The following is a 23,582-nucleotide window of genomic DNA, read 5'->3' as shown; positions in this document are numbered from 1 at the left end:
CTGCATATATTAAATCTGTGTGTGTGACCCCAACGTCTATGTCCATCGTGTTTTGTTTCCTATTTGTCCCAAAGAAGTTTGGAGTGATTGCTGGACCGTGACTTTAAATCCACCCAGGCATAGAAAATAATGTACTTCAACAGACTTTGCTGATAACTCTTTTCCCAAGAGCTTTGGCGGTTGAATTTATTGTGTTTTCAAGAGTCAGGGTTGATCAAGGGGTTTTTTCAATTGTCCTGACAATATTTCGATGTAACGAGATGTTATTCCAATTCTGGTTGACGGAAGCATATAAAGGAAAGGAAATATGAATGACATGATGACAGAAATATTGGAAGATATATCTTGTATAGGAAGGTTAAACATTCCCTAGATCGCCTCCTTTATATTCCATTTTTGCCTGTTTATATATAATTATCTCTCATGTCTCATTTTGTTTTAAATCTTTATTTATTGAATCAGTTAAAGAAGCTTGACAAAATCTCCATTATGGGGCCTTAATGATTTTCTCTCTGGTGGGTAATTCCGGGCACATGCAACGTGCATGACTTGTTCTGTTCTAATGTGTTAGGATTGTTCAAGCTTTACCAAACTTATCTTAATTTAACAACAAATCAGAATAAATGAATGGGCCAGACAAAAATGCAATATCTGACTTTCACACCCTGCTTAGTATGCTGTATGTAGTTGAGTAAATATGTAATATGGCCGAGCACTGTTATTCAGTGTGGCCACCAAGAGTTACTTAAAAATTAAACTGAAACTAATGAATAATGAGCAACATTCTTGATCGTCTTTATCTAAGAACATTATTTTAAACACAGAGTTTAAAACTTTTTTTTTTTGTTACGTAAGACGGCTACTCCAATACTCACTTAACTTTACTATGATCCTTCTAATTTGCCCATACATGCTTTGTTTGGTGGGTGAAGTTGAGTAATTATGATTAATACTTAACTACTGTTATTCATTGTCGCCATTTATAGCTTCCTAACATTTTGAATACAGTAAGGGTAATGTATTCTACTCTCTATCTAAGGACACTCCTACATAGCCTTTTAAGTACGCACAGTTTCGTTCTACGGCTGTTCAGAATTCACTGAACATTATTGCAAGTCTCCCAACGCTACCTTGGGTGCATGAGTGGATTCTTTCATCATTCTTTTGTTTTTTTTTTTTTTTTTGGTACGCCTTAAATATTTACTCATAGTTTATACTACTGTTGTCAATCAGAAGCGCTTACTAGAATCCTGTGCTTTCTGTCCACTATAAGGGGTGAGGATTGGTAAATTTCAACATTCGTAGGACGCCAAGACTCCAGCTAAACTTTGCAGTTCGTTACCATCGTCACTTTGCTCGGTTTATTGTGAGTTTTAGAACTACGTTTGAGTTCCGTTGCGAGAGTGCTAACTTAGCTGTACAGCAGTACTCATGACAGATGAATGTCGAGTTAAAGTGAGCAACAAAGAGTGGCATTTAAAGGATGTTGCTTCAAACATCATCTTTGAACTCCTAGCTACCTTTGGTCGAGATCCGGAATCGGCTGCAGAACAAACACTGCGCTTTTGAAGACTTTGGAGGGAATGAAACATTAAGAAGCCTTTTTCGCTGACAAGATTTTTAGATTGGATAAAAGGGTATTTCAATAACTTCTGGTACCTTCTTAAAGTTATTAATGGGCAATCCTGCTGTATCCAATGGAAAAGATAATTTTGGTTGCCTTCCTTCTCTCAGTGCAAATTTCCTTCGTTACACATTCAAGTAGAACGCGTCTCAGAAATTATTTGAAGGACTTATTGAGAATCAAGAAATCTGATCACTACGGAGTCTCCGAGGAACCTCTGCCTCGGGACACCCTCAGAGGGAACACACTGATAAAGATTTATGTTTCAGAGGACTGTTAATCTTTTGTGAGCCTGATGACTTAATGAATATTAAGCTCTAAGATTGAGGCGAAACCTGGTATACAGCAAACACAGAGTACGTAATTTTTATGGGGACAACTCATTCAGGTGTAACTTGAGGTAGTTACTGACTACAGAGCTGTGTCCATCATTGTCTCGGAGAGTTCCCCATCAGTTTTTGTCTGCGGAGCTTCCGCAGTTTCTTGGGCTTCTGAGCGGTCATTGTCATCGTCTAATCCTTGGTTTTGCTCTGTTAAATAATGGAACAAAATCGTCAACATTTACGACTTTAAATTCTAGCAGGTTGCCTGAGTAATTTTTTGTCAACTTTAATGGAACAAGATGCTCCAAGTTACACCATAACGTGTTTCTAGGCAACATTGTTGTAATGACCCTGCGTTTGCGTAATTATGAATAAGAGAATTCATAAATAGATCTGAATCGTTGATATTCGGCTAAATAATGGAGATAAATATATACAAATTAATCGAATGAAGTCTTACACTGCTGTAAAAAGTAAAATGTTTCACAAATCCGAGCTTTCGTCGATCGGCGAAAGCTCGGATTTGTGAAACAGTTTACTTTTTAGTGTAAGGCTTCATTCGATTAATTTGTATATATTTCAACAATGCTGCTGAAGGACAACATGAACAGATTAATGGGGATAAACGTTTAAACAATTTTACAAGTAACTTAAACCATACCTTCTTCCCCAGAAAAATCTGCATGTTGCTGCTCATACTGTGAATTTGCAGCAGCATCGTTCTGGGACTTTGTATGATCTTCAGTCCTTGTTTTCTTCGGCTGCGCTGTGATTTGCTCATTGGACTCAAAAGGCTCAGTTTCTGGCTGTCCTGGCTTGGGAGGTTTTTTGCGTTTTATGTCCTGTGGTTCTTTATCTTGGGGTTCAGTATGTTCTACCCTTGGGTCCTCATGTTTGGGAACCTCCGCTTGCTCTTTTTCAGGTTCCTCCAAGGCTTCTTTGTTTGGTCCTGTGTGGAACATGCAAATATAAGATATTAGTAAATGTGGGATGTGTACTTTTCTTTCGTTACCAAGTAAACAAGTGAATTAAAGAACATCGTCACAGAGCAAAAACCGATGAAGTTGCACTGGTTCTTGCTTACTGAAATGTATTATGGTGAAGGACAGAGGCCAAAAGAAAAGGCCACAACTAGCTAACGTAGTGGCCAACGTTTGGTGGTGTAAAACCAAATAACACTGACTGAATTAGACAGCATAACTTTAAACGGAAGTGAAAATCGTTTCTTTTTCTCTTTAGTTCACATACCCTCCTCCCCTCCAGCAGTATTTAGTGCCCTCATCGCCAAAGTCTGCACAGTACCTGTATGTCTCCCCCCTTAATGAAAGACAAAATTTAGACAATCGATTTTCTATCTAATTTATTGAGTATAATAACCAGCTAAAGCCAAACATCAGTGGTTGCCATACCTTCTCCGTTCTTGGTTCGACCACACTTTGCCACGAAATAACGGCACAGCTGTTGCCATTTTGCTTTTAGAACGTCTCGAACCTGTATTTGTAACAGAAAAGGTTTGTTTACTTTGAATTAAGAGTTTTCCTTTTATGATAATTACATCCTAAATCCTAAAGTTTTTCGTTGAAATGCATCTGTTTTTGAGATTGTGAAACTCAAATTGTACATTTCATGATAAAGTATTTTACTTGTCATTTCTGAAAATCTGTGATCCATTTTCAAACACTTGCGCAAGGATATTTTCCAAAGATCAAAAGAAATGTGCAGTCTCTTACATACCCCATGCTTTCTTCGATTCACATTCTGTTAGGAATCTTGCAACATTTTGTTGGTTAAATCCTTAATGCTTATTGATTTCCACATATTTTATTTCGTCTTTTGCTCCAGAGTTGGTCATTTTAAACTGCCATCTTTTATTTCATTCTAAACGTCGTGTAAGAGGTACGAAATTTGTGCCAAGGTAAATGAAATAACAAATCTGTAAGCTTTATTTCTTTTTAATAGCATATTAAAGTATTTATAACTTTTCGAATGACGATTACCTGTGTTGTGGACAAGGTGTATAGAATCGGATTAATGGCAGAGTTGAGTGGAAGAACAAACACTGCAATCCACACTGCGAGATCTCCTGGTGTACTGAACGACTTTTCCACTATGGACCGGAGTCCAATCACAATAATGGGCATCCAGCAGACACAGTCAGTCAGGATGATGAAAAACACCCGTTTGGCAAGAGCTGTCTCTCGCTGGGTGTTGGCTGACATTGCCTGGACCTGAAATCTGTTTATAACTATTGCAAGATAGGCCAAGACGACAAAGGCAACAAATGTCAAATTCAAGCCAACGAAGACAACAACAGAATATTCCCAACCAGGTGCCTTATCATTAGAGAGCTGAAGTGGGAGACACACAACAGATTTGCCGTAAAAGTGATCATCTCCAGCAGGGGCTCTAAAATACTGAATGCCAATGGTGGGAAGAAAAGCAATTATGAAACCGATAATCCAGATAATAAAGCACAAAGCATGAGTGGCTTTGTTGGTTAGTCCACCAACATGGAAAGGGAACACAATATTTTTCAGCCTGTCAGCAGAGATAAGAGAAAGAAGCATCAGTGAGACCTCGCTTGATAACACAGCGATTGCACCAATTATCTGGCATGCAAGACTTGTTCGCCAGCTATAGTCATGCAAGTGATATTGGCCTGCCCATATCGCATCCTTCCAACTTATGGTGATGAGGTAAATACCCATTAACCCATCAGATACCGCCAAGTGAATCAACATGATTGGCTGTACAATATTTTTCTCCCTGAAGACCATTCGCCATGTGATGACAAATATAGCTCCAACCAGAGACATGATTCCTATCGCCCAGATACATGTCCTAGGGGCTCGATTTCTGAACATTGTCTCACAACTGGCAAAGCTGTCCACATAGACATAATCGGAATCCGCGTCCTCTTTCGTTAATTGACAGCACATCATGTTGGTGTCTACAGTCCTACGGTTCAAAAAACACTTCAAATAAATATCAAAAGTGGTAAAACCTGGTCTAGAGATGGTAGAAGAGTTGCTGTAATGAACATTAAAAAAAAGGAACCTGATAATTGCTTTTGTTTCGATTTTAAAGGAGAAAGAGTTCTGTTTTGTTTTAGTATCGAGTGTATTGATACGGTTACAAGAAAATTTTAGTGCTCTGTAGTCTTACAATGGTGGATGAAAGATCTAAATCGCTTTAAACCAAGCTTTCAGAGTATTCTAATTCACTCACGCTGTTATTAAATATGGCATATTCGAGAGGAATCCTTCTGGTAGCCTGCGCATTCGGTTGTAATGAAAGTATCTGCAGATTAGAAGAAACCAATACAGCTTAGTAATCCCTACTCATTTTATAATGACATAGTTCTTCTCCAGCCTGATGTGATAATCTCCTCTGGGGGCGTTCACTCCCTTGAACCAACTAACTCGCCGGTCCCTAGGAACTCACAGACTTGGTAAAATTTCTCGTGCGCTTTGAAGCCTAAGAGAGTGGAGAGGGTATACCATTCTCGCAATAGTCAGTCGTGCTTCAAGCGTGGTGATACCCACACGTTTTAAATCGTAGGAGTGAGAGACCTCCGGGAACGTTGGAACACGAGCGAGCAGTTCACCACGGCCTCTGGTACCAACGTAATCACACTTTTCCAAAGTAATATTTAAAACATAATCCAATATGCTGAATCGCCTAAAATCATGCTACATCAAACTTCTACTGTAAGTAAGGACATAATTTATAAAATTCCGGACGCCTTAAATAATAACAGTTTTTGCATACTCACAGGAATCGTATAGTTGGTGCGACATCTTTAAATTGTTCATTGGACATCTCGCGGATTTTATTGAAATGAAACCTCCTGAAAGGTAAGAGAACATTGAAAGTCTTAGATTGACAGACAGGTGTCACAATATATGGAAAACTACACTGGGGGTGACAACAGAGAAGGATGTTATTGCAGTAGATTTATAACTGGAACCTTTAAAAAAAATGAACCGTCTTTTTTTCAGAAGCGTAGAAAGATAAACGATTTCCTTTCGACAACGTAGGTCCAAACCCGCGTTCTCAGTGAGTCAATTTTGTCCGAATGTTCTGGTAAGAACTTCCCGAGATCCTTTTTGCCCCTCCAAAGGTTAACTATCGAGAATCAAACAAAAGGTAAGAAAACTGTACTTACATAGATATTTTTGGAGACCGCCTAGCGTGGCAAACATGACAAATTGATGGAGATAAAATTAAATACACCTGCTTGTGTTATAAAGTAAATATTTCATTTGCTGTTGCCTTATTCAAACATCTTCCCAACGCTATTTTGTCGTTTTACCGTAAACAACAGAACAGGTTTCAATGGAGTGTGAAAAAAAACCACAGCCAAAGTTATCCCATCGACCAATCAGAAAGAAAGGTTTATTATTAGCAAAATTAATGAGAACTCAAAATGAAAACCGGCAAACTATACCTGAAGAGCAGGAAAACGCGATTGACCGGGCATCAATTTTTTTTTAGTTTTGCATCTGATTCGTTAAGAGGATGGGGCAGGTTTTGTGGACCAATCACAGATCAAATTTATTCAAGGCCAAAGCAGTCCAGGATTACTTTCAAAAATCAATTGATTTTGCTCTAACGCCGATGCATTGGTTAACGAATACGATGAACCATTTTTCGTAGATGGAAAAGATTGCTAAAGTCCCTTGTTATTCCTTTACCAGTATTTTTCTTTTCCAAGACAAATCCTTTTGGAAAAACAAGTTCGATTGATGGAGGGAAAAAACTAAGAAAAAGACGAGTTGGGTGGGGGAGAATGTTGATTCACCAAACCAACCCCTCGTGCGATGGTACAAATGTTACTTGTAATTTCGAGTGTTAAATCTTTGTTTAAGTTTAAGGTTGCCTAACACACTTTTCGCGCGCGCTTTTGCTGATGCAATTCAGCGCGCGCACAAGGATTGCAAAAAACAAACATGCCATCAATAGAGCGGCCATTTTATTTACCTAACACGTACCCACACTATCTGTACTATTTTTCTCAATAGAAAAGTTAACGGTGCAAAGAACCCAGCAACTCTCAGCTTTTTCGTCATTACCGAAAGAACCCAGTTGAATGCAACGCATGCGTAGTAAGTAAAAAAATTGCGATTTAATGGAAAATTGCTTTCTCGGAAATATGCCTATTTCTTGAGAACCACCCATTAGAATTTCACGAAATTTGGCACGAAAGTACTTTAGGAAATAAGTAACTGGAGTATCGAAAAAAAATTACTTTTAAGCAAAGGAAATTCTAGATAATCGAATGAACCTTCATCAAGGGATAATTAAAGATCTCTCTGTTAAATTATTAGCAAAATGGTGTTAACTTGTGAGTATCGTTACAAGCTGGTTGCATGCAAATCAAAGAAAATCTAATGACTAGATTTCCTACAAATGAACAAAACCGATTTTAATTTCCTGTCTATACTTATTAATGTCGCCATGGCAACGGCACATACGTCAGCTTAACTGTCGAAAAAACAAAGTTTGTGTTGCTAACTTGCATGCTGCCAGTTTTGGCGACCGAGAGATCAAGGGTTTTAGAGAAAATGGTGAAAGAAACACGGGTATTCAGCCACCGTAAGCCAGGATTTTTCTTTTCGAAGTCGAAATTTGGGCTATTGAATCAGAGTATCGCTAGGTCAGGAAAGTTTACTTAGATTGTAAATATTTTTTCCGTCGAGCCATTTATTCCAGACTTGATGTAGTGCCAAAGTACTGCGTATATCAATAAAATCAGTACATTTACTTACAGGTCTTTCAGCTTGGACAGGCCGTAGAATTGATCTGCCGACAGCTTTGCGAGGCTGTTGTTATCCATATATCTACATAATAAATCGAAATAAAATGTGTGATTATTCAGGCTATGTTAATAGGGCTGCCGTTATTGCCTGGAGTCATTAATAACAGTTTAAGATGGTGGGAAACGTTAATGAAATTTAAAACTTGTCTTGCCTAATCGAATGGATTTGATCCTTTATTGATTATTGATCCCCTTTTGACGGTATTACCTACTGTATACTTTAAGAACTTAGAAATGCGAGAAAGGATTTTTCGGGTAAAATGATGAAGAGTCTCCAAGACCTCCTTTAATTAATTCAGCTTATACGAGACCCTTCTATTGACCCAATCTGCATTACAAACTTGATGTACGTACAATGTCTCTATCTCGGAGAGATGGTTGAAATGCGGCAGACGTTGAATTCTGTTACTAGACAGAAAGCTGCAGGGAAAAGTTTAGCAAGAAAACAAAGAACAATCACATTAGCTTAACGGATTCTTAAAATAGTTTCTGCTGCTGCTATCTGGATAATGACCAGATCGTTTCAAATACAAAATACTAGTGGTTCAAACATTGTGAGACGAAATATTAGGACTGTCGGAATTTGACACCTCCTATTAAGTTACATGAAGTGTTTGCACCTGATCCCAAAGAATTGGGATAAAAAGAGCCATTTGTTTGTTCTCCCTCTGGAATTGGGCGTCTCAATTATTCTCAGTAGCAATGCATCCAGACTGTGGGAGGTCGGCTATATCACTAGTCAATCCCCTTTTTTAAAACGCAAACCTCTCTTATTGTCTTGGAGCTCAAATATGACCACTAGTTTGTTGAGCTAAATCGAATAAGTTGTATAAGACAGTAAATTTTTAGTTGGACTGTTTCATACATCATCCATGATTGTGTTGCAGTAACAACATCATAACGAGGCAAACGTATTTAATCAGCATTCTGATAGTATATAGTAAATTGAGCTTTTGGAAACTTTGTAAATTGAAGCGCGGCTTTTATGTAAGACTTCTTTATTCTTTAATCGTATTTAAGCCGAATGCCACTTACAGCTTTTTCAATTTAGTTAGGTTGCCGAAGACATCCAAAGGCAGATGTTTAATCTCATTGTTTGACAAATCCCTTGAAAGAGTAATTGGAATAGAAGCTAACTGTCAAAGATATCTCAATACGTCCACTTGAAACAAAGGACAGCATTTCTTCCCCTTCCCTTCCTCACCCTTCCGGTTGGTACTGAATTAGATTAGTTTTAACAGTTCATTTATTCCCGAACAGACGTTTTACCAACGCAAACTTCGCCTATGAAATATAGCCCAAAAACCATCAACCAAGGCAAAGAATAAACAATTTCGTGCAATCGGGCTGCAGTGCCAAACTACTTTCATTCATCGAAAGTCTATTTTTGCGAGAAAATAGTTGCTGAGTTCCTTATAACAAAACAATACTTGAATTGTGCTCTAAAGGGATCTCAAACGGAAGTTGAAATAAGCGAGAGATAAAGTATAATTAAACAGTATCTGATTCAGTTTAAAATTGTATCTGGTTGTTTTTAATACGAGCCTTACTCACAATTCTCTCAGCTCAGTATTTGTGCTTAGAACGCCTCGAGACAAGTTTTGCAGCTGGTTGTAAGACAGGTCCCTGAGAGTAAGAATGATCGGAAATGTGTTGATTTCAAACCGGAAAAGGAAAGAAAACAAAGAGAAAGAATACAAGAATTGAACTGAGCGTAACAAAGCTCAAATGTCTGTATATTTCATCACTTATGCTTACTTAAACATTACTGTCTTAGAAAATCCAAAAGTAAATTGGCTTGGAAAGGTAAATATGAAAAGGGGTATATTTCCTCACTCCATCAAGTTTGTGACCTAACCAACTTCTTTCTCCTTGTCAATGGGCAAACTCCACTAGCGTCTTGTGGCTTACGACACTCAAACATGCCAATGCCGGCGAAAAATTGAACTGAAACAACTCTTAACCGCCGGACTTTGATGACCATTTCAGCTAAGGTTGTGGAAATAACCATGTTCCAGGTTAAAACACCCCTTTGCTGAACTAAAATATGTAAACTATTACTTAGCACGACCAACACCATAAAAATAGGCTCTTATTGAGCACTTACACAGCACGTTAAAGATAAAAATGTATTTCATTCTTAACCTGGTTTTTAAAAAAGGTTTGCGAAAATAAACTTTAGTTAATTACAGTTCCTCCAGGTTAGTCAATCCATGAAATATGTTGAGAGGTAGCGTCTTTAGCTGGTTGCCGACCAACCGCCTGCATGAATAGCGAAAAAGATGATAGGGGTTTTAAATTAAGAAATATTAAACTTACATTATCAGTTTAACAGACAAGGAATAGGAAAGAATACAAGAAAAAATAAGATGTTGGCCCCAGATTGATCCTCACGGAAAAATTAATTTAAAGCAGTTTTAAAGAACAAGCCTGAAAAGTTGTGAACATGTACCACCATGATAAAAAGGGTACAGAGGAATCCGTCGCACCCCTTCTCATCCCTTCGGATACCCAAGTTGATCCGAGACTTGTAATCAAATAACGCTCAATGTTGTACTTTCTTCAAAAACTTAGTGATTTATGTAAGCTAGAGACTTGGCTCTTGATAAACACTGCCAGTCTTTTGTGACCATGATCAACTGTTTTTAGGTAAGTTTTTTTTATCAAATGTATGTACTCGTGTTACTGGGCAAAGGGAACAAGGTATGATAGCTTTCTTTCAAGCGGTTGCTGCTGCGAAATATCATCATTACTACTCACAAATATTTCAAAATACTTTGCCCTTTGAACAGATCTTCAGGTAATGTCTTTAAGTTGTTGTTTCCCAGCCAACTGTAATAAAAGAGTTCCATTTTTTGTACTAAATGAAGGAATTCACAATAGAAAATGAGATTCACCACTACTTTGTGGAAGGTTCCTCTCTAATTTGTTAAAAAAAAATAAAATAAAAGGTCTAGAATTTAAGTGTACCCATTAATGACATGAAAGCGATCCTTTAAATATTTATGAATGAGGGAAACTAAGTGGTCAGGGAAGTCTCCTGTTAGTACTTATTCAATTTCAGTCGTTAGTCGTCTGGGAAGCAGATGAGGGAGTTGGCAGATTCTTCGTATTTGGAAGATCAGTAGGAAGAAGGTCCTTGCAGAGGGTGGCCTGCCTTCTGGTGACTAATGAGACCAATTCTGGATCTGCACATTCCTGAGCACGTGGGACAGGGTAAGTTCTGATCGCTGCTGGACGTTGCTTGATTGGCCGACTCCTTTCGAAGCTTGCATTTCACCATAGTAGCACTCACTCTGGAGTACTCGAACTGCTGAGCTGCCCGTTTGGTGGTTGACCTCAATTCGTCCTGTCTGATGCGAGCGTCTGTCAGCCTTTGTGGTCAACACCAGCCTGTGCCAGCTATCGCTCAAGCTGGTCCTTGTGGCGCCTGCGAGGAGCACCTCTGTCACGCTTGCCTTTGCTGAGCTCACTAAAGAACAGGGCTTTGGGCATCCTGTTGTCGTTGATGTTCAAGACTTGCCCGGCCCAGCGGAGATGTCACTGCAGCAGCATATCCTCGATGCTTGGCAGTCCTACCCTCTCTAGAACCTCAACATTGGTGAGGTACTTCTCCTTGCGAATACCCATGATGGAGCGCGGGCACCTCTGGTGGAAGCATTCCAGCAGCTGTAAGTACTTTCCGTAGAATTTCAACCAGGTCTCCGCAGCATACAGAAGAGTGCTGATGACGACTGCCACGTAAACTCTGACTTTGGTCATCAGGCGTAAGTGAGTGATTCTACGACACTCTGTGCTGGAGGCGACTAAAGGAGCTGCTGGCTCTGGCGAGACGGGGGTCCACGTTTTTTGGGGTTGTGGCAACATTGGAGATAACACTGCCCAGGTATGAAAATAGCTCCACCATGTTAAGTGGGTGACTGTTGCTGGTGCCCTGAGGTGAGCTGTACACTGCGCGCAGGCAATTTTGGTATAAGACAACCGTTTTCTTTAGGTTCATGGTCATACCGAATGCTTGAACAGACTTTGCGAAGTGGTCAACTACTATCCGGAGGGCATCCCCTGTGTGTGCTAGAATTGCACAGTCGTCGTCAAAGAGCAGCTCAAAGATCAGCTCCTCGATCGTCTTGGTTCGGGCGAGGTGACGGAGATTGAAAATGCTTCCATCGGTTTGGAACCTGATGTAGATGCCTTTGGTCAGTTCTTCCTTAGCCTCTCTCAGCATCGTAATGAAGACAATGGCAAAGAGTTTATGGGCCAGCACGCAGCCTTTTTTCACGCCATCTCCAGTAGGGAAGGGGTCGGGAAGGTTGCCGCTATGTTCGATCTGACCTTACGGGCCTTCGTGGAGTTGCTGAACGATGGTGAGGTACTTTGGTGAGTATCCTAGCTTGCCAAGGATCTTCTTTTTTTTTTGGACTGTGTTTATTAAGAAATACATTGCAGTAAAAAAACTGAATTGCGTCTCTTTACAAGTAAGAAATAAGAAATGATCTATAACTACTCCTATAATAAAATTACAAAGACGACTACTCTTAAAAATCACTTAAATGCTTCCCTCGCACTCTTAACAATGAATGAATTTCCAAATCTATTTGTCTTTGCTAGAGGCGTGGCAAACCTCCTTTGCCTTCTCAGCTCATATGAACTAGAAGCTGAGGGAGGCAGGAGGCTGGTAATCTTACTACGTGGATCATTAACAATAGATTTAAAAGATGTTCTGTTAAATTTCCCGGTGGGCCCTGATGGACTCGAGCCCTGCTAACTGAAGAGCGTCCGGGTAGTGCACCCTGAGAAAAATGCATGAGAGGGCCCTCTTTTGCACACTTTCAAGCTCGACTTGGAGATACTTTGGTAAACTGTAATGGAAAATAGGACAAGCGTAATCTAGTGAAGACCTACTACATACGCAAAAATATGTTACAAAATCTGAAGTAGGAACATGCGCACGCTTAAGTATAATAAGACAGTACAGTTTCTTAGACGCTTCCAGAGGCTGTCTGGAGTGACTGTGTCAGTCGAGAGTGATGCCGAAATCCAAAAGCTTCTCCAGGCCAAGCACTCCTGTAATACAAAACTCTTCTCTGGGCTGGATGACCATACTACCAAGGCAGAAGCCTGAAATGTACAGAAAGGTCTGAGAGGCATAAATGTTCAAGGTATATCTGTTCTGTTCTCGGCACTTTTCCTGTAACTTGCAATTCACGAAGGTCATGTCGACAGTGCTTCTTTTGGCGCCGAAGCCCGACTGACTGTCGGAGAGGTTTTACTCGGCGATGGCAGGGATGAGCCGGTCTAGGAGCACTCTAGCCAGTATCTTGCACACTATGGAGTTGAGCGTAATATCTTTGTAGTTGGAGCAGTCTGATTTGTCCCCTTTGTTCTTGTAGAGGCAGACAATGATTGCATATTTGAGCTCCTGTGGTACCTTTTCTCTGTCCCAACAGGAAGTGAACACCGTGGTGAGTCGTCCAACGACAGTGTCTGCTAGCTACGTACACCGCTGTCGGGATTCCATCAATGCCTGAAGCTTTGCCTGACTGCAACCTGCAACCTGTTGATAGTCGCCTTGATCTCTGCCTCTGTTGATGGGTTATCTAGTTCTAGCTTGATGTCATTCTGAGGGATCTTCTCGATGGAGGCCTCCTGGACGGAGCTTCTGTCTCCGAAGAGACCGAAGTAGTGCTCTGGTTAGCGAACAGCGATGAAGGATGGAGACCCTATCATTCAGTGGTGTGGAGCCATCAGACAAGCGTAGAGCAGCCTGAACCTGGCGCGTTGGGCAGTAGACAGCACCCAAAGCGCCCTAGAAGTCTTTGGAGTTACAATGTCGGCGGAAAACGGTACTTTTCTTCTGAATCTCTCTCAGACCCTTCTGTACATTTCTGGCTGCTGCTTTGGTAGCATGGTCATCCAGCCTACAGAGGAGCTTTGTATGACAGGCGTGCTCGGCCTGGAGAAGCTTTTGGATTTCGGCATCACTCTCGTCAAACCAGTATCTGTGCTTTCTGGTGGAGGGGCCGTCTACCTGCTCAGCAGTTTCTTGGAGAATGGTTTTCAGCTGCCGCTGGTGCTTGGGATCTGTTTCCTCGAATGGCCGTTTCTCCTTTTCCTGTCTGGTCTGGAGCTCCTCTTCAAACTCAGTTTTCATCGCCAGCAGCCTGTTGCTGTCAAGCTACCTCACCTGTGCCCCTCTTTTCCTCACTGAAGGGCAACCTCGTTCCCATGGCCTTTTCCCTTAACGACGTTGACTGCAGGCTTAATATTGAGTCGAACTTTGGTCCGACCAAGCCGGGTCTGGGTATGACTCTGGTGTGTGGCACCTAACGTAGGTCCTTTTGGTGCACGAGGAAGTAGTCCAGGAGGTGCTGGCGTTTGCAACGTGAGTTTCATCCCGCTTCGTGTTGTGTGAGTGACCGTTGTTCTGCAAAGCGCGCTGAGAATGGGCACTGTCGATATACGGTCGGGCTAGTTCCCGTACCACAGAGCTGTGCGTCGCTATGGTCAGTCAGCTGGGTCGAAGTCTTGCATCGTGCGGATAGTGTAGCAGCTAACTTGACACTCGTCGTCTTATGCTCTATGTTTTTCACCTTTATCTCACTGCTGGCGTGTGATATCCATTGACCTCAGCTAGCCAACCAGAAAGGGTGTGAGGTAAGCTGGGTTTGTATCACCTTTTCTAAGCCATTCTCCATGTGGAGCAAACAGTGCTATCCCTAAAAAGGGCTGCTTGGTCGCTCTGGGTGCTGCCAAATGCTGTTGTTACCTCCTCAACCGGCGAGTGACCAATATCCTGAGCCACTTACATACAGAGTCGGAGCTGCGACTCGGTACCGTCCGATACTTGTCGTTTCGCCCGATACTCGTCGTTTCGCCCCTTATCTATCGCTATAGGACTTTTCTCCTCGCCTGCGCTAAGTAGAGTTTAAAGTGGAGTTTAACGCGTGGAGACTATTCTTCTCCTGGCCTCTGGCTCAAAAGCCTTCCTGTTTAGATGTTAGGCGATCTAGAACTGCGTGATGAGGGTGACCGTCCTTTAGGGCGCTTATTCAAGTTTGAGTGGGAGAGGGAGGGGGGGGGCCCTTAATCGAGCCCCGGAACTTATTGACTCATTAGTGGGCACTAATTTGAAGTTCGGAGTTTAATCGAATAAAAACGGGTGCTCTATGTTGTACTAAAGGAGGAGGGTATGGCAACCTACAACTAGAATTACATTTTTTCCCACTGATATTTAATGATTCTGTTCAGCACCTGCTGATTGTCCGTTTTAGTTTGCTATTTACATGAGTTCTTATGCTTTAGAAAAATCGGTAATTTTTTTACTCAGCAAGGTTAAAATTGTAAAGGAAGATAAAGGAAAGGGAAAAGTCCCACGTATTTAGCGGATACTGTTGTCCATTGGGAACATCGTAGCCTAGCTCAAGAAAATAGGAGTCATCATGGCGACCTTCAGAGGATGTTACTCACAGGTCAACTAACTCTTGGCCCTCGAATAGATCAGATAACAGCGTCTCCAGTTTGTTGAAGTCCAGGGTTCTGTGTCAGAAAATGCATTTATTTTAAGGCAGTCTCCAGTTTCTCATCTTCTTTGATTTTTCTCTGAGATTTGATTTTGCCAAAAAAATAGCTGCAGGTTGTCTTATATTAGCACTGCAGTTTACGCTAAGAGCGAAAGATTCGAAGCGAACAAGCCCTTTATAATTGTAGGGAAATATCATATTCATAGTTCATTTATCGTTATAAAGCAACAATATTGCTTCTTGACCACAATTAAATTTCCCGGAATTACTTAAATATTCATTGCCATTACAGCGAAGGGTATTTATTTCCAGTTTTAGTTTTGGAACTTCAAAGTCGGTTCACCACATATTCTCTTATTTACAATTTCAGCTAAAACGAGGGTGCTCAATCGTGGGGGTGGGAGAGGGGGGAGGACTTGGTAAGAACTAAGCTTTACTTATTCTGCTGTAGGTAGCGTGCAATTATACAGAGAAAGACACTTATTAGAGCTTGGGTGCATATTGAAGGAAATACGGTGACTACTAGAATTACTAATTAGAATTCTAAACACATCGTACTTACAAATTTTGAAATGTGCTATTACAGGGGTCCCGGCAAGGCAGTTGAGTTTTGGACAAACTCTTTAAATTGTTGTTGTTCAAAAATCTGTTGTCAACAAACCAATTAAAAACGATTTGGAACAAATTTAGTTACACTCTGGAGGTATTCCTTTTTGTTTTTGTGGCTAAGGGCTTATAAACAGACTGAAGTTCTACTTACAGCTCGAATAGAAATGTGTTACTATGGAAAGCTTTTAAAGGCAATTGCTCCAGTAGGTTATAGGACAAGTCACTGTAGAAGCAGAATCAGGGGAAAGGCAAATTTACTGATTATATCAATTCACTGATAGTTATTGCAAGGAAACGTTATGTTTTAGTAGTCTAAATTGACTGTAAATCAATGCACATTATAAGAGAGTGAAAAATAGATATTTTTTAAACTAGGAATGTGCCATTGTTGTTTTCCAAAAATACACTAAGATCAAAAAACTGATATGAGCCAATACAGACAACAAAATAAGAATGAAATTGAATTGCAAATAATTCATTGACGTCAACAAAAAGACTATAAGACTTACGATGGTTGATACTTACAGACGAAGTAAGTAGCGCAGCGAATTAAAAGATCCGTTAGGCAGGTCCTTTAACCGATTGTTGGATAGCTCCCTATTTATATCAAGTGGTCCGAAAAACAAAACCCATGTAATTAGCATTAATGCTCTTTCTGATCTCATCGCCCATCTTTCAATTTCATTTTCCCTTTTTTGATAGTAGTGCACCAAATCGAAGGCTCCAGAGGGCAAGTCCTTAAACTGATTATGAGGTAGGTCCTTATTTATATTAAGAGATCAAAAAAAATTTGCAATTAGCATTTATGTTCTTTCTGATCTTATCTTCCAGCTTTCAATTTCATTTTCCCTTTTTTGATAGTAGTGCACCAAATCGAAGGCCCCAGAAGGCAAGTCCTTTAACTGATTATGAGATAGGTCCTTATTTATATTAAGTGATGAAAAAAAAATTGTAATTAGCATTTATGCTCTTTCTGATCTTATCTTCCATTTTTCAATTTGATTTTCCCTTTTTTGATAGTAGTGCACCAAATCGAAGGCCACAGAAGGCGAGTCCTTTAACTGATTATGAAATAGGTCCCTATTTATAGCTTTCAATTTCATTTTCCCTTTTTTGATAGTAGTGCACCAAATCGAAGGCCCCAGAAGGCAAGTCCTTTAGCTTATTATGAGATAGGTCCTTATTTATATCAAGTGATCAAAAAACAAAGACCTGTAATTAGCGTTTATGCTCTTTCTGAGCTTATTTTCCACCTTTCAATTTTTATTTTCCTTTTTTTGTGATTTCTTTTTCATGTTTGTTTGAAGCGGATGACTCACTTATAAAGAAGGAAGCGTAATTTGCGGACGAGCTCTTTAACTTGTTGTTCTTCAAATATCTGTTGTCGTTGTTATAGGACAAGTCACTGTAGAAGCAGCATCAGGGGAAAGCCAAATTTAGTGACAATATCAACTCACTGATAATTATTTTGAGGGAAAATTATGTTCAAGTAGTCTAAATTAATTGTAAATCAATGTTCATTATAAGGGTGTGAGATAAATATTTTTCAAACTAGGAATGCTCCATTGTTGTATTCCAAAGTGGACCAAGATGTGAGAAATGACATGAATCAATACTGAGGACAAAATAAGTATGAAAAGAAATTGCAAGTAATAACGGACATCCACAAAAAGGCTACGAGACTTTTGATGGTTGGTACTTACAGATGTGTTAAGTCGTGCAGCGAAGTAAAAGTTCCGTTAGGCAGGTCCTTTAACTTATTGCTTGATAGGTCCCTATTTAAATTAAGTGATCAAAAAAACAAAACCCATGTAATTGGCATTTATGCTCTTTCTGATTTTATCTTCCGTCTTTCAATTCTATTTTCCCTTTTTTGTGTTTCCTTTTTCTACTTTTATCCCTATGTTTCTTTTTTTCAAACGGCCGACTCACTTATAAAGAAGGAAGCGTAATTTGCGGACAAGCTCTTTAACTTGTTGCTGTTCAAATATCTGTTGTCGTTGTTATAGGACAAGTCACTGTAGAAGCAGCATCAGGGAAAAGCCAAATTTAGTGATAATATCAGCTCACTGATAATTATTTCGAGGGAAAATTATGTTCAAGTAGTCTAAATTGATTGTAAATCAATGCACATTATAAGGGAGTGAGAAATAAATATATTTTTGACGCTTTAACTCCGACAAGTGATTAACCTGTAAGTTCTCCTCATAGTATCCATAAATTATCCAGCAAACAGGTAATGAGAATACTCAAACTTATCAGGTAGAAGTTGTTACCATGATTGAACACCAAATTCTTGCGACTAACTAGTAAAAAGACCATGAGACTTTTGATGGTTGGTACTTACAGACGTGTGAAGTAATGCAACGAGTATTTACTTCAAGTGATCCAAAACTAAAAAATTTATATTAAATTTCTAACCTGTATATTAGCTCGAAAACCTTTGGTCACACATGAGCTCGCTCTTGTAGCCAGCCCATCTTGTTTAGCACGGCTTAATCTTTTCATGATCATAATTTTACCCATTAATTTTTCTTTTCTTTTCTACGCGGTTGATTTTTTCTATTTTTATCCCTGCTTTCCTGCTTTTGAAACGGCCGACTCACTTTCGGAGAAGGAAGTGTAATATGCTCCCTTTTTTACAAGTATTAGATGGCTTCATGGGACTATTTTAGGGTTATTTTGCGACGCAACTATTTAGCAAGGAACAACATTTTAATAGTTTTCTCAATAGCGCAGTACTAGGCTTTAGTTCAGGTATTTTTTTTGACTGAGGTTTGTTTCCCTAAAAAGAGTTCAACAGTTAAAAGACGCACGTTATTCTAGAAAGTTTTCAATTTAGATTTTCAAATATAGAATGACACATGTATCAAGAAGAATACTTGCAGGCCTCTGAGCCTCCACAAATGATAAAATATTTCTGGCGGTAGTGTCTCCAACTTATTTTCGGACAAATCTCTATAACCAAAATTGGATAAATAAAAGTATCAGGCCACGAAGACGTACACGCAGACGGATGATCTAAGGAGACCTTTCGGGAGTCAACATCAGAGATGTTGCGTACGATAGGATGTTGCTTAAAAAATCGATGTATCTGAGTTTATTGTCTCAAAAGTCCTAGTGTGTCTCCCTTTCTCAGCAGAAGTGAGAAAAAGCGTTACACATCGGAAATGGTTTTTGAGCTAGTGAAAAGCTCCTTACAGGTATCGCAGCTTGCGGTTGTTGCTGAAAATCCCCGTTAATAAGTTCTTTAAATTGTTTTTGGACAAGTTCCTGTTATAAAATAACATATCAAAACATTAACTCGGCTGCAAACCTGAAATGCATTTTTGACAATCAATTGATAAATCAGGAAAATATAGCTGTGAAGTTAGGAATTGGTCCAGTTGTGATATGACAGGACTAAATAACGTATGCGCAAGCGCTTAGTTTGGCCGCGGAAAACGGACTTGGAGTCGTTTGCAGGGTTGATTTCCTATTCTTTTGCTTCGAGGCGTCGATTTCCATGCTGCTTTTCTTTTACAGAACAACATCCAAAAACTTTGCACACCCGCTAAAAAATTTCGAAACTTAATTTTTTCCTTAAAAACTCTGCAAATAGGAAAATGCCTTTGATGACAACAAAATATCTCGGTTTTAAATGTCAACCCTTTTTATTTTCCGCTAATCTCGCTAAATACTAGACCTCACACGCTCGAGCCTGTGTTGTTGACCGGATACCCCCTGACGTCTTGTGATATTGCCTAGGCTCCGTTTCAAGTCAGCGGTCATCATATTACTAGTACCCACGCCATCGCATACGAACAAGCATTAATCATCATTCACTTAATTGTGATGTGACTTGGTTGTGTTTGCCTTGCCTCGCTATACGTTATAAAATCTTTTAACCTAATTGCTTACAGTTTTCCTGTAGCTCTTGGAATGTTCTGTGGAATTAATTTTAGCTGTTTCCCTTCACAATCGACAGATAGGAGGCCCTCCATGTTACCTTTCAGAACTATGCATTGACAAGGTTCAGGGCAGCCTAACAAACAATGACTGGGTATCAAATGAATCTCATGTGTGAGCAGTTTTCCTGAATTAGCTTCTTTTGATTTTATTTCAGCAGTTAAATCAAATGAGAGCAGACAGAACATTTCAGGTACTTATTGAATGACTTTTGAAGCCCAATATTTTAATGATTTCATGGGATTTAAAGGTTAGCCACAAAGACTACAAAAACGTTTAATTTATATCGTATATTCTTTCTACGAAATGGAAGGATTTACCAATAGCTTACTTCTGAGAACCATAAAAGTTGCATGAAAAATGGTCAAAATTTTATAAATGGTTCGCGCTGGATGGGGTGATTTTACAGGTGAGCTATGAGGAAGCATAAAACTGAAGTCTCTTGGTTTCGCAGCTTTTCGACTTCGAGCATTGAATTCAAGTTTTTTATGAATTCGCCCGTCCATCCTAATTAGGCAGTAAACTATCTGTTGTGGACTATTTCGGATTGCGACGTGATCTTAGTGAGTAGAAGTTTTGTTGGTTATTTTACATGTTTTGAGTGAGAGGTTATTTCGCAATTGGTCTGTAAATTATGTAATCTTATTCAAAGTAGTAGCAGGCTTTCCTGGCAGGGTTGTACAAAGCTTTTAAGCAAATGGGTAGAGAAGGGCAACTACGCGGGACAGATACGTGTACATTAACCTAAATATTTTTTGACAGACTTACTCTCGACAATAAGAGTGATGTTTTTCCTCTTCAACAGACCATTACTGTCCACTTCACAACTGTAGTTTGCAATTCTTTCTTCTTCAGTGATGTTCAGTCGGTATCTTACACTAGTGCTGTTTTGCACAACAGTGCCATTTATTCTCCAAACAATGTGCGGAGCTGGTCCACCTTCCGCCGGGCACCACAATGATGAAGAATGGTCGAGCAGGACGAACTGAGTTTGTGCTACGCCAGTTAGGTTTGCGAGAACTATAGACGTTAAAAAAGACATGAGTAAAAGTGTTTTTTCGTCTTGCCACGAGCTTCGGACGAAGAAAAAACCTCGAGCCTCGGACGTTCAGATTCCACGCTTCGATGCTCTACTTTGCTTATTACTTTCGCTCTATCGTACTGGCATAAAATTAATGAGATTGAACGCAAAAGTTTATACCTGTTCCATTTATTGCTTTTCCCTCATAGCTTGAATTCCGAAACCGGTATCTATGCTGAGGTGAAAATCTTAACCACATATTATGTCCACTGGATCGCAGGGTAAAATAAGGAGTGATCCTTCCACAAAATACACCCAGTAGATTGGCAGACTGATTATAACCATCAAGGATCTCAAGATACTCCTCATCAGCACAAGGTACTCCAGGCAACCGGTAGGGCTTCCAGATGCTAAATCTTATTTCCACATATTGCCCTTTCTCCACTTGAAGAAGATGACTTGTCTCGAAGTCTGAGATATTCTGTCGGGTGTAGACCTCCGTGATAGTTACAACTGTATAAAATACGTATATCTCAGGGAATAAGTACACAATCTATACAGTAACATGATTAATCATCGCTTGTGAATCATTTTAAGCCTCTGTTAGCGCTGGCCTTAACGATGATACCTGCCAACAATTTTTATTTGCTTAAAACAGAAGTTGTCCTAGTCCTTCTCAAGTAATCGCAATCTATTTGTTTATCTTTTTTCGCTTTGCTAGTTTTTTTCAAAAAAGCTTACACACCCAGGTGAGAAGTGAACCACTGTTTCATGCTAAGGCACAATGAGACATATGGTCGTTTAGCCCGCTACCGGTTCGCTAACGTTCGCAAGCGTCATGTGTCGTTTCAAAAACGACCGAATAAGTCGTCTTGCTGAAGTTTAAAGTCAACCACTAAGAAGCATATCAAAGTCTCGGCTACTACTAATTTCAGAAAAATTACATGAAGAACGCCTAATGCTTAAATTTTGATAAAAAATAACTTATCGATGCGATAGTATCAATAGTTCTTTTTGCCATGTTGACGAACAATAGGAACAATTGACTTACTCAAAACAAGCGCTAAAATCCACATGCTCTCGATAGACATCTTCCCTGACAAAAGGAAACAAAACTAATGTAAATTACATATATCCTGAACCCTTCACAAACCACCCAGTTTGAAAATAATGTTGAAAGTGTGCTAAGAAATCTCAACCATTTTTTTTCTCTTTAAAATGGGGCAACTCGCAATGTGGACGACATGTTTCATATCTCTCTTTTCCCTTTGTTTTCTTTGCTTTTCGCTTCTTTTATTTCATCGACACATTTTTCAGAAAGTCACTAATGCAACCGTCACAGATGTTACAAGTCGGTAAGCATGATACGTAAGTTATAAACGTAAAGGTCAATTTCAACTTTAAGAAATTTTGAATAATTTAAATTCTCTGAGCTATTGGTACTCGAAATTGTTGCATCCACCGTTATCTTGTATGTATATGCGCCTTATCAAATACTCTGATGTTGTAAATTTTTTTTTGTTTCTGCTCAAATAAATGTTAAAAATTCTAGGCCTGATAAAAATATGGGAAGAACAGATGTCAAACTTATTTAGTTCACTCGAACCTATCAAAACTTATAGTATTCACACACGATTTTTAAAATGTTAGCATCATTGTCTGGTTCTCTCTGTACGAATGACTTTACCAACTTGTCTTGGTGAAACCTGATAAACCAAAGGAGCACGTATAACAACAGAATGGTCTACCTGAAGGGAAAATATCTCACGAGTTATTCCAAGCAAGTGCTGTTTCAGTGACTTTTAATATCGCACGGAAAATTTTCATTTAGATCCCTTAGAGTGCATGATAATTCTGACAGATGTCACAAGGTGTCACTTTCATGTGATATAGCAAGAAGCTTCCAATTATTTTATGGTTATTTATTCATGTGAAGTTGGAAACTTAAGTGTGACAAGAAGTTGTTTTCGAATAAAAAATTGCGCTCTTTTCCAGGAATTAACATTTAGGGCCATTGACAAAGATTACTTGCGAAAATAGATGTAGCGAAATGCCTGTTTTAGGATCCCATTAAATATTTTAACATCAAGATGGTGATCATCGGTTGCTATATGTGTAAATGTTTATTGGCTACTTTCGGCTCTTTGTACTTTTGCTCCTTTTTTTTTTTTTTTAACTTAAATTGAATAGAAATTGAATATGGAGAACTTTTTTAAAATCAAGTTGAACAGGAGCCGAACATCTTCCTAAGATGATAAAGTCGGTACTGCTCAGCTCTAGAAATGCAAAGCTGAATTTGATGTTCAAAAAGTGACGGAAGATAACTTCGAGCCATTGCATTTTGAGATAGCCTTTAAGCATTAATGGTTATCGCGCCACAAGGAACAAATCGAGAACCAAAAATTAGGTCATTGTCGCAAGCATGCTCTAAACTGTACGCACTAATGTGCGGAAGCGAATAGTTTTATCCCATTTTTGATACGGAAGGAAATTGTATGTTGAGATTTCAATGTGAGAATCCCGTTTTGTAATATGCCAGGCGCAGTCTTCAAGGGACTCAAGTTAAACGAAACAAAAACAAAAAAACGAACAAAACATAAAGGAAAGAAGCAGATGTTAGGTTGTTTGTACGACTTGATCTGATAAAAGGTACAGAGATATCCGTCAGCATAATACCGCATGTCAAAATTTTTACTGAAAATAGTTTGATATAATT

General features: G+C 39.3%; 2 protein-coding genes across 2 annotated transcripts; both read right to left on the bottom strand.

Moving 5' to 3' along the window:
* Positions 1-428: 428 nt before the first annotated feature.
* LOC111347572 (uncharacterized) lies at positions 429-19,880 on the bottom strand. Its single transcript, XM_088748171.1, has 20 exons — positions 19,798-19,880; positions 17,601-17,672; positions 16,423-16,494; positions 16,049-16,120; positions 15,851-15,934; positions 15,236-15,304; positions 10,529-10,600; positions 9,959-10,030; positions 9,323-9,394; positions 8,804-8,875; positions 8,123-8,188; positions 7,719-7,790; positions 6,116-6,136; positions 5,723-5,797; positions 5,176-5,247; positions 3,945-4,905; positions 3,357-3,438; positions 3,196-3,264; positions 2,609-2,896; positions 429-2,154 (listed from the first exon to the last, which is right to left on the bottom strand). Exons 1-20 carry the CDS (start codon positions 19,878-19,880, stop codon positions 2,036-2,038), a joined length of 2,565 nt encoding a protein of 854 aa, XP_088604297.1. The 3' UTR covers positions 429-2,035.
* A 75-nt stretch (positions 19,881-19,955) lies between these two features.
* On the bottom strand, positions 19,956-22,712 carry LOC111347574 (uncharacterized). The gene is made up of 4 exons (XM_022954807.2): positions 22,615-22,712; positions 21,918-21,962; positions 21,047-21,379; positions 19,956-20,865 (listed from the first exon to the last, which is right to left on the bottom strand). Exons 2-4 carry the CDS (start codon positions 21,955-21,957, stop codon positions 20,585-20,587), a joined length of 654 nt encoding a protein of 217 aa, XP_022810542.2. The 5' UTR covers positions 21,958-21,962; positions 22,615-22,712; the 3' UTR covers positions 19,956-20,584.
* Between the last annotated feature and the right edge of the window lie 870 nt (positions 22,713-23,582).

The sequence above is a fragment of the Stylophora pistillata genome, chromosome 1, assembly GCF_964205215.1.
Source record: "Stylophora pistillata chromosome 1, jaStyPist1.2, whole genome shotgun sequence".
NCBI lineage: Eukaryota > Metazoa > Cnidaria > Anthozoa > Scleractinia > Pocilloporidae > Stylophora > Stylophora pistillata.
This window is presented reverse-complemented; position numbering and strand designations above follow the sequence as displayed.

Bases quoted from the DNA above. Each gene is read 5' to 3' on its own strand.
- LOC111347572 (XM_088748171.1), bottom strand. From the start codon at position 19,880: ATGGAGGGCCTCCTATCTGTCGATTGTGAAGGGAAACAGCTAAAATTA. The intron at 16,495-17,600 runs GTAAGTACCAAC...TGATATAAATAG, and splicing joins CTGCACGACTTAACACATCT to GGAGCTATCCAACAATCGGT. The intron at 4,906-5,175 runs GTGAGTGAATTA...TTTGAACCGTAG, and splicing joins ATGCCATATTTAATAACAGC to GACTGTAGACACCAACATGA.
- LOC111347574 (XM_022954807.2), bottom strand. From the start codon at position 21,957: ATGTCTATCGAGAGCATGTGGATTTTAGCGCTTGTTTTGA. The intron at 21,380-21,917 runs GTAAGTCAATTG...TATTTTATACAG, and splicing joins GATTTTAGCGCTTGTTTTGA to TTGTAACTATCACGGAGGTC. The intron at 20,866-21,046 runs GTATAAACTTTT...TAACGTCTATAG, and splicing joins AAAAGCAATAAATGGAACAG to TTCTCGCAAACCTAACTGGC.